At 40.8% G+C, this 10,975-nt stretch overlaps 1 protein-coding gene across 1 annotated transcript; it reads left to right on the top strand.

The window, feature by feature from the left end:
* Window positions 1–8,949: 8,949 nt before the first annotated feature.
* LOC131148367 (uncharacterized) lies at window positions 8,950–9,614 on the top strand. Its single transcript, XM_058098080.1, has 2 exons — window positions 8,950–9,330; window positions 9,426–9,614. Exons 1-2 carry the CDS (start codon window positions 8,950–8,952, stop codon window positions 9,612–9,614), a joined length of 570 nt encoding a protein of 189 aa, XP_057954063.1.
* Window positions 9,615–10,975: the final 1,361 nt, after the last annotated feature.

Here is a 10,975-nt window from a genome sequence, read left to right as displayed (position 1 = left end):
GGGGCATATGGTGCGAGACCGTACTACCCCACCAGATGTAGTTCCAGCTCCCAGACCATACTGGGGAGGTTATCAGGTGCCACGTGAGGCCCAGCAGAGGAATATGGCTCCAGACAAGGTGTTTACTCTATCGCCGAGTGAGGCTAAGATGGCAGGTGACGTGGTGACAGGTATGGTTATTATGCTTTCCTTTAAAGTTATTGCATTATTTGATTCAGGAGCTACGCACTCATTCGTGTCTTTAGGGTATGTTAAATTATGTGGAGCTGAAACACAACTATTAGAAGTTGAATTGTTAGTATTTACACCGACTGGGTTAGCAGTGAGGTGTAATAGGGTGCTCCAAGGTTGTCCAGAGGATATTCAAGGAAAGACCTTGTCTGCTGATCTGATAGTGCTAGACATGCATAGGTTTGATGTTATATTTGGCATAGATTGGCTAGCGGCCAATTTTGCCAACATAGATTGCCGAGCACGAGAAGTGATATTCAGATCTCCGGGGGAAGCAGAATTCAAGTACGTAGGGTCGCGAGTGCAATCCCCGCCTCAGCTAGTTTCAGCTATTCAGGCCAAAAGACTATTATTGAGTGGTTGTCAGGGGTTTGTGGCTGTTGTAAAGGAAATGTCAGAAAATGAATTGAAACTTGCTAGCACGCCTGTAGTAAAGGAGTTTACAGATGTTTTCCTAGATGAGTTACCAAGCTTGCCACCCAATCGTGAGGTAGATTTCCCTATTGATCTACTTCCAGGTACAGCACCGATTTCTAAAGTACCTTACCGGATGGCGCCAGCAGAGTTTCCAGAATTGAAAAATCAGTTGCAAGATCTACTTGATAAAGGCTTCATACGACCCAGTGTATCTCCGTGGGGAGCTCCAATTTTATTTGTGAAGAAGAAAGACGGCACCATGAGGATGTGTATAGACTATAAGGAGATGAATAAAGTAACAATCAAGAACAAGTATCCTTTACCCCGTATTGACGATTTGTTTGACCAGCTCCAGGGTACACGGGTGTATTCGAAGATTGACCTCAAATTCGGCTACCATCAGGTATAAGTGAAAGCAGAAGATGTCTCGAAGACGGCTTTCAAGACCAAGTACGGGCATTACGAGTTTCTTATTATGCCGTTTGGTTTGACCAATGCTCCTGCTGTATTTATGGATTTGATGAACAGAGTCTTCCACCAATACCTAGACCAGTTTGTTGTTGTTTTTATTGATCATGTACTGGTTTATTCAAGGAGCTATGAGGAGCATGAGAGGCACTTGAGGCAGGTTTTGCAGACACTTCAGGAAAAGAAGTTGTATGCCAAGTTCAGAAAATGTGAATTCTGGCTTGAGAAGGTCGTGTTCTTGGGGCATATTGTATCTGGAGACGGTATTTTTGTGGATCCTAGTAAGATTGATGCGGTATTGAATTGGTCTAGACCAAAAAATGTCCAGGAGATCAAGAGTTTCTTGGGGCTAGCAAGCTATTATCGTCGTTTCGTTGAGGGATTCTCAGCTTTGTCAGGACCTTTGACCTGACTGACAAGGAAGAATGTCAAATTTGAGTGGGACGACAGCTGTGAGTAGAGTTTTCAGGAGCTAAAACAGAGGTTAGTCACAGCGCCTGTATTGATCATTCCGTCTGGGGGTGAGGGCTATACTATCTACAGTGATGCGTCCTTGAAGGGACTTGACTGTGTGTTGATGCAGCATGGCAGGGTAGTAGCGTATGCGTCTAGAGAGTTAAAAGAATATGAAAAGAACTACCCTACACATGATCTTGAATTGGCTGCAGTGGTACACGCATTGAAATTTGGAAGCATTACCTGTACGGCGAGCAGTGTGATATTTTCTCCAACCACAAGAGCTTAAAGTATTTCTTCACGTAGAAGGAGCTGAATATGAGGCAAAGAAGGTGGTTGGAGCTAATAAAGGATTTTGATTGTACCATCAGTTACCACCCTAGGAAAGCAAACGTGGTAGCTGATGCGTTGAGCAGGAAATCCAGGGAACCAGTATTGGTGGCTATGGAGATCCAGCATCCGATTATGATGGATCTGGAGAGACTCGGCATAGAGTTGGTAGAGAGTAATACTCCAGTATGTATTTCCAAATTAGTGGTACAGCCTACTCTACAAGAAAGAATTAAAGCCGCTCAAAAGGAAGATTGATAATTAGCAGAGGTGATAGACAGAGTACAAAGTGGACAAGGGGAGGAATTCAATATTGCAGATGACGGAGCTTTGCAGTTCCGTTCTAGATTATGTGTTCCTGCTGATACTGAGATCAGGAGGACTATCTTAGAGGAGGCTCACAGATATTTGTATACGGTTCATCCTACCAGTACGAAGATGTACAGGGATCTGTGAGAGTCATACTGGTGAAGTGGAATGAAGAGAGAGATCGCCGAGTATGTAGCCCAGTGTTTGACGTGCCAGCAGGTAAAGGCTGAGCACTAAAGGCTGGTAGGGCAATTGCAGTCGTTATTTATCCCAGAGTGGAAGTGGGATCATATATCTATGGACTTCGTATCAGGACTTTCGATTACATTACATGGCCAGAATGCCATCTGGGTGATTATTGACCGTTTGACTAAGACCGCCCACTTTATACCTATCAAGATTAGCTATCCCCTCAGCCGTTTGGTGGAGATCTACATTCAGAAGATAGTTCGCTCTCACGGGGTGCCTGTATCGATTGTGGCAGATCGAGACCCGCGTTTTACATCACGTTTTTGGAGAAGCTTATAGGAAGCGTTAGGGTCTCAGCTATCTTTCAACACGGCATTCCATCCTCAGTCATACGGGCAGACTGAGAGGACGATACAGACATTAGAGGATATGCTCCATACATGTGTATTGGATTTTGGGGGTAGTTGGACTCAGTTCATGCCACTAGTAGAATTTGCATATAATAATAGTTATCAGTCCAGCATTGGCATGGCACCATTTGAGGCTCTATACGGTAGGAGATGTCGATCTCCTTTGTTTTGGGATGAAGTGGGTGAGCGGCGAGTAGTGGGGCCGGAGCTTGTGCAGCAAGCGTGTGACAAGGTTCAGCTTATCAGGGATGAGATCAGTGTAGCTCAGAGCCGACAGAAAAGTTATGCTGATAATCGCCGCAGGAATCTGGAATTTGATGTGGGCAATCATGTGTTTTTGAAGATATCTTCGATGAAAGGGATTATGCGATTTGGGAAGAAGGGTAAACTTAGTCTTAGGTTTATTGGTCCATTTGAGATTCTAGATAAAGTGGGACCGGTAGCCTACAGGCTAACTTTACAACCTATGTTGTCCAGGATCCACGACGTATTCCATATTGCTATGTTGAGGAAATACGTCCCAGATCCTTCTCATATCATCATTTATGATGAGTTAGAGCTTGGTGATTCATTGGTGTATAAGGAGGTACCAATACAGATTCTGGATAGGAAAGTACAAGAGTTACGTAATAAGAAGATTCCTTAGATAAAAGTTTTTTGGAAGAATCATGCAGTAGAAGAGGTTTCTTGGGAATCTGAAGAGCAAATGAGACAGAAGTATCCTCATCTATTCCCAGAAGTTTAATTCGGTAAAATGTAAGTAGTTAAGTTATATTTCTTTTGCAGGTACATGTAATAATTTAATTAGTGTAACCTTTTAGTTTTGGGAGAATTTTATTTTGTATATGTAATCTCCCAGGACTCGGAATGTAACCACGGTATTCCTCCGCCATAAGTGAGGGTAAGTAATAAAATAAATAGACCCTTTTCTGGTTAAGGGATGACGAGTTACATGAATAGTAAATTTCGATGACAAAATTTTATAAGGAGGGGAGAATGTGACAACCTGAATAAAATGGAATTTAAATAATAAAGAGGAAGGGAAATGGAAAATAGTAACAAAAGGAGGAAGTCGACTTCGTCGACAACATTGCACTTTCAAAGGAATAACCGAGTGGATCATCAAGGCTTCATTGACGAATACAGGGGATTCATCGACAAAGGTATAAGATAATTCGTCGACGAATATAAGGCATTTGTCGACGAGGAAATACCAAGAGAGGTTTAAGCCGACTGAATTTCGTCAACGAGGACTGAATTTTGTCGACGAAATTACTGAAGGATTCGTCGACAAATGACGTGGCTCGTCAACTAATTCCCTGCTCTATAAATATCAAAATCCAGATTTTTAACTTCCTAATGTAGCCAACTCTCTCCTCTCTCTCTCTCTCTCTCCCCTTCGGTTTTCTCTCTCTCTCTTAGATTTCGGGCTAAATTTATGCCGGATCGACAATTTGAAGCTACCACAATGCTCCTGAGGAAGTTCTCTCCAAATCTGCTGGAGCGGATCGTTGGTGAAAGTAAGTTAGAAATCATCCCTAAGTTGAGGTAAGGCTTTTTAAGCCAAATTTGCTCTTGCGATAGTTATAAGAAATGATTTACACGCGGAAATACTGAAGTTTAATACTGGAAGTTTTCATTTTCAGGGTATTGGTCAGGAAGTCTTACGGGTTTTAGACTAAATTATTTTGGGGGCTTTCTCAGTAGTCAGGTAAGGGGATAAATTAAACTAGTTCTTTTGAGAAAATGTATGTATATGTATATAGCATTTGATTTCAGGAAAAATGAATATATTTATATATGATTTACATTTGGGAAAAATTCTATTGAAAATGATCGTATGTTGAATATGCGAAAATCAGTTAGTGTGGCATGAGTAGAAATTGCTTTGAAATACTGTTTTCTGGGATATGTGATTATGATACGAATTTTTATAATGGGAAAACCGACGTATGGGCTGAGATTTTTATGATATGTTTGCCGGCGTACGAGCCGTGCTATGATGTGATTTGCCAGCGTATGGGCTGTGCTATGATATGTTTGTCGGCGTACGGGCCGTGCTATGATGTGGTTTTCTGGCGTACAGGCCGTGCTATGATGTGATTTGCCAGCGTATGGGCTATGCTATGATTTGTCGGCATACGGGCCGAGCTATGATAAAATGTGTAATACCGGCGTACGGGCCAATGATTTTCATGATACACGTATATATGCAAAATGATATGTTCGATGTGAAAATTAACGATATGAAATATCAATGTATCATAGTTTTAATTTATGTTTTATGGTATCAGAACCTGGTTGGCTTGGTCTAGGCTAGCACTTGCACGGTACCATTGCTATGTGTTCATGGTCTTTATGATCATGATATTTGTGTTAACGCCGCTATACGGAGTGGTGTGAGATTGGATGGTCGATGTGGTTTTTAAGAAGTGTGTGTGATCGCCCCTGGTGTACGAACCATGTCTAGCAGACCCATCGGACTTACATACTGTATGTTTGACTTGGCAGTGGTCGGCTAACCATTGTCAAGTCCTGCCTTCGGGCCACACAACCCAGTCATGTGGGGGTAATACATGACAACAACCAGCTATTCTACCAGGAATGTTTTTGTATTATAGTTTATGACATGAGATATGTTTATGAAAATACAGTATGTTCTGCCATGATTTGATATATATATATATATATATATGTTTTCCTAAATCTGACAAAATAACTACAGAATATGTTATGTATGGTATATGTAGAACACGGAATGCTCATGTTGCCACACACTGGTATTAGTTTATTTCCCTTACTGATAGGTTTCTCACCCCTAAATTTAATAAACTTTTCAGGAGCCCCAGATAGGAGAGCGAGAAAAGCCCCGCTGATCTAGAGCTGTTTATCTGCCTTTTTGAAGGGTAAGTTTTGTAGGGACAGTTAGATTTTGTGGGGAATGTCCCTAGATATGATTTTGGGATGTATATACTGAAATACAGTGATTGTAGTAACTCTGGTATTGTGATATATGGTATTGAGATATTTATGATTGTATGATTTCGCCTGCTTAGGCTTCCGTGTTGTGTTTTGATTTGTCCCTGGTACTCACAGGTCCAGGTGTACTATGATCTGCTGAACTGGGATTTGTGATATTGGTTTTATTATATTTTATAAAAAAAATATGGAAAATAAGGAGGTCGTCACACAAATAATTATGGTATTTCTAAATTAGATTTTAGAAATATGTAAATTCACCTACCACACACTAGCAATAGCATATTTCGTCTTACTGAGCGTTATCTCATCCCAACGATTTAACATTTTTCAGGCGATCTAGTTAAGCGAGCAGATCAGGCTCATAGATAGAGGGCACTACAGTACTGCCCTTTCTGTAGGGTGGGTTGTCACGCCCCGAACCCATGAGTGGGTCCCAGGTATGAATATAGTAACCTAACCTGTCTCTGTATCAATTCAAACATACATTATACGATACAATAAAAGGGGTCCGACCCCGTGGGGTACACAGATGCCCTATACACATACACACACAAATCCATACTCATCAGATACGCAACAGAATATGGTCTTTTTATACATATACAGTATCATACCAGAGTCTATATAAGCTAGGATATACATTCCCATAATACAGAACATACACCGGGTGTCTACAAAAACCATCACGACGACCAGGTTACAAAACTCGTACCTAAATAGGCACTAACAATAGCTAACAACACCCTTACTTCCAACTGCTAGGATGCTAATTACGACTACCTGAAGGACTTGAAAAACATTGTACGTACATTCGGGGTGGGACACCTCCCAGTAAGGAAGAAAGTAGGTTATATCAGTGTGTGGCATACCAGTGTTATTTTATATAAAATATAACACTATACAATATGATACAGTTCCAAAACATTTTCATACAGTTCCAAATAGTTCCATACAGTTCCAGTAATTTCACAAATAAATTCCAGTACATACGGTTAGTGTCATCACACTAGTACGCAACTACACAAAGTTAACCTAAGCCTCACAGCGATTACATTACTACATACGCAACTACACTGCGACAACCGAGGCCCAAAAGTGATTACATTGTCAATATGATGTAGCTCACACAAGTACGCAACTACGATATGAACTCAAGTTTCACAGTGATTACATTGCCAACACGTAACTACTCCATGAACTCAAAGCTTCACAACGATTACATTGCCATACAGGGTGGCTCACACCCTTCGGTGGCCAGCCGAATGACATAGTGATATTTCACACCCTCGGATATAGAGTCAGACACTCTTGCCCACGATTTTCACACCGGTACATGACGCAGTGTACGGTAATTAGCCGCCACTAGCCGATTTCACAAAACCTGGAATCATTTTGGAGCTCATACTCCTATACATATCAGCGTACGGTAATAAGTCGCTGCATAGCTGTTTTACAACGTACCTGGAACAATTTCATACAACCATACATACCACACTTATTTGGTTTACGGCAAATCATATCATCGTCCATTTTAAGTATACATTTTGTGCAAATATGGATAACAGTCATCTCGATAATATAGTTTAAACAAAACGAACGATTTTCCAAACAAAGCAGAGATGATACATGAAACCTCCAATTTTCCCCAAAAACTGTAACCCAAAAATCCCGTACTTTTACACGATAGATTTTCCCAATTAAGTTACCAAAACATACATATGGTCATAGCCTACAAGCTTACCGATCCTGATTTTGAAAATAAACTGATATAAACTGAATTCCCTTACCTTAACCCGAATTCCAACTACGAACTCTACGATCCCTAAAACTATGAACTGAAACTCCAAAACCTACAAACCACAGTACAATACATGCTTACCATTCATACTATTATACATATACTAAATCAGAAATGAAAACTGAGCCTTACCTCGATTTTAGCCCGAAACCCAGAAACGCTCAAAACGAGATTCTGATCCGTTAGAAATGTAGAGAATCCTTCCCTGATCCTCGCGGTAACGTCCGATTTACGAATCAGGCGACGAACGGCGAAGAAATCGAAGAGAGAGAGAGAGAGAGAGAGAGAGAGAAAGAAAGAAAGAAAGAAAGAAAGAAAGAGAACTTCGAATTCTAGAGAGAGAAGGAGAGGATATTTAAGATTACTTAACTTAGAAACAATGGAACTGATATTTATAGCCCTTGACCCGGGTGGATTCGTCGACGAATTGGCGTCCTCATCGACGAGTTCGCCATTACCTTCGTCGACGAAGAGGTGGCCTCATCGATGAGCCGGATATTTCAAATTTTTCCGAACCTCTCGACATCCCATTGTTGACGAACCTCTGAATTTCATCAATGAGAACAGAAGAAACTTCATCGATGAACCCTGGCTTCATCAACGAAGTCTGCTCAATTTACTATTTTACCCTTCTTTTACACAATTAACCCATATATCATGGTTCGGGTTCTTACATGGGTGTTTTCGGGAAGTCATTTTTTAGTAGTCCCTAGGTCCTAGTGAGGGTATTTTTGGGAATGGTTATATATGCATATTATGGGAAAATTCTGACCCTCTGGTATTGTATATATTGTTGTGGTTATATGTATTCTGCTTTCCACTGCATAGGTAGTTTATTGAGTTCCAAATTCCACGGTTCCTATTTGGTCTGTGATGATGGTTTGGTTTATAATAAAAGGTATCAGAGCAGTGAAATTTTATAGATATATCTATATATATTTATATATAATGGCATGAAAAATTAGGTCGTTACAAGGATATTGATAGAAATTTTTTGCCTCGTAGCCTGGAGCAAAAATCTTTTGATGGACTTCTATGATTTTCTAAATCAGTCGACAGGTTTAGAAAATCACGATAAATCTATTGATAGTGATGTTTTCGAGCAAAGAAAGTGGAATTTGAAATTTGAACTCGAAGGTTAGGTTGGTTGATTTACGAGGATAAGCCTCTGAAAGAGAATTTTGGTAATTTAGGTGTTGTGATTTTATGATTGAGGTCAATTGGGTGTTTGATATTTAAATTAAGGATTTGAATGTTAAACCGGTTTCTTTGCTTTATAACTATACCAGTTATATTAAGATGTGGAGATTCTAACCTCACCATTGTCCTATCTTCAGGATGGATCCTAAAGGTAAAGACATGGATGCTGGAGGGGAGAATGAGTTAGGGGCTTCCATAGGGGATGAGATTGAAATCTCTAGACTCTTGCGAGATTTAGCTTGGCAGGTCAGGGAAGAGATTAGGCGGGACCCCGAAGGATCGAGCTGCCCACCTGTGAACCAGGGTTGTTCAATCAATCAATTCACTAGCCTGAAACCCTCTACTTTTGCGGGTGGAACTGACCCAATCATGGTCGATACTTGGGTGCAGGAGATGGAGAAGATACTGATAGTGCTGACTTGCACTAAAGAGGAGAAGGTTCTCTTCACCACCTTCAAACTGACAGGAGAGGCCAAGCAGTGGTGGCTGGCGGTGAAGCTATTGGAAGAGCAGTGGGCAATACCCACGATGATGACCTGGGTCGATTCAAGGAGGTCTTTTACTACTGGTCACCACCAGGAATGCGAAGGTGGAAGAATTTTTTTAACCTGACTCAAGGGCACCTCACTATTCAGTGGTACACTGCTAAGTTCGTGGAGCTTTCTCACTTCGCTCCCTTCATGGTCCCAAATGAATACCAAAAGGTGAGGAGATTTGAAAGAGGCCAGAAGCAGAGGATTCACAAGCATGGGGTAGTCTTGCAGATACAATACTTCTTAGAAGTGGTGGATAAAGCCACCGTTGCAGAGTCGAGTCTGCAGTGAGGTGCAGGGATGTCAAAGCAAAGGAAAAGACCCATGTCTCCCAACTCCCATGCAAATTTCAAATAGGGTTCATGGAGAGGACACAGAGATATTAGGGGTCAAAGGTTAGATAGGGCCTATCAAGACTATCGGGAGAATTCATCATGCCCCCACTGTCCTAGATGTAATTGGAGGCATTGGGGATAATGCCGAGGTGCGAATACCGTGTGTTATCAGTGCAGCAGATACAGCCATATCCCCCAGGATTGTTGGGGACCATTGAACAATGCACCCGCTCCTAATCAGAATTAGAGGAACAATTCAGTGCCTCGCGATGGACCAGCGCATGTCTATACACTTGCCCCAGCTGAGACAGACATTGCTAGAGGCGTAGGTAATGTGATTATGTTTGGGATAAGTGATAGTTTCATTTTATTCTGGGTGATGTAATTGTTCACATGTTAGAATATATATTGAATTGTGTGAATGTGGTTAGTTAATGAACTTCTAGGTTCGTGAAAAATAATTGAATAACAAATTTTGAGGATGAAATTTTGTAAGGGGATGAGAATGTAGTAATCCGAACCAAGAAAATAGGATAAATAAATAAATGAGAAGAGAAGGAAAAAGAAAAGGAATAAATCGGTGAAGGACAAGACAAACCATTGATGGTTTGGGGAACCCCAAACAAAATCGTCGACGGTTTCCTCCAGAAAGGCTCTCGAGATTCTCTAGTTCAGGTTTTACGTCGACGATTTTAGGATGGTTAGAAAAACCATCGACGGTTTTCTGTGGGGATAGTTCACCTATAAATAGATCTTAGGTCATTTTTTTTTTCAAAATCCCATCCTCTGTCTCACTGCTCCGAATCTCCCTCATCTCTCTCCCTCCTCTAAGCCTCCTAGTAGCTCCCACGTGCTCCACAATCCCTTCTCCCTCTTTCCAGCACGTAGGTCGTCAATCCTTGGCAAATTTGAGCAGCTAGGGTTTCGATTTTTCCACTTATTTTAGGTCGTTTTTTGAAAAAAATAGGTAAGAAGAATAAGTTATACTAGCTTTTTATTAATTTTGAACCGGTTAAATTCGAGTATGTAAATCTATATATATGTATGTATGATTTTCTGAACAGTTTAGGCAATTGAAAAATGATGGTTTTTGAATATAAATCATATTTGGGAAAAACCAGTGTGGCATGATATTAACTCTTCATATTAAATTGGTTGTGAATACTGTTGTAAATGCATTGATAGGTTTGGACGGTTTGTTTTGTGTGAGATGTTGTGAATACTATTGTAAATGCATTGATGTGTCTAGATGATTTGTTTTGTGTGGTTATTCACGTATTTCACAATATAACATCAGCAGGCCTGAGGAGTTCGTTA

The sequence above is a fragment of the Malania oleifera genome, chromosome 2, assembly GCF_029873635.1.
Source record: "Malania oleifera isolate guangnan ecotype guangnan chromosome 2, ASM2987363v1, whole genome shotgun sequence".
Taxonomy (NCBI): domain Eukaryota; kingdom Viridiplantae; phylum Streptophyta; class Magnoliopsida; order Santalales; family Ximeniaceae; genus Malania; species Malania oleifera.
This window is presented reverse-complemented; position numbering and strand designations above follow the sequence as displayed.

Bases quoted from the DNA above. Each gene is read 5' to 3' on its own strand.
- LOC131148367 (XM_058098080.1), top strand. From the start codon at position 8,950: ATGGATGCTGGAGGGGAGAATGAGTTAGGGGCTTCCATAGGGGATGAG. The intron at 9,331-9,425 runs GTCGATTCAAGG...CTCACTATTCAG, and splicing joins TACCCACGATGATGACCTGG to TGGTACACTGCTAAGTTCGT.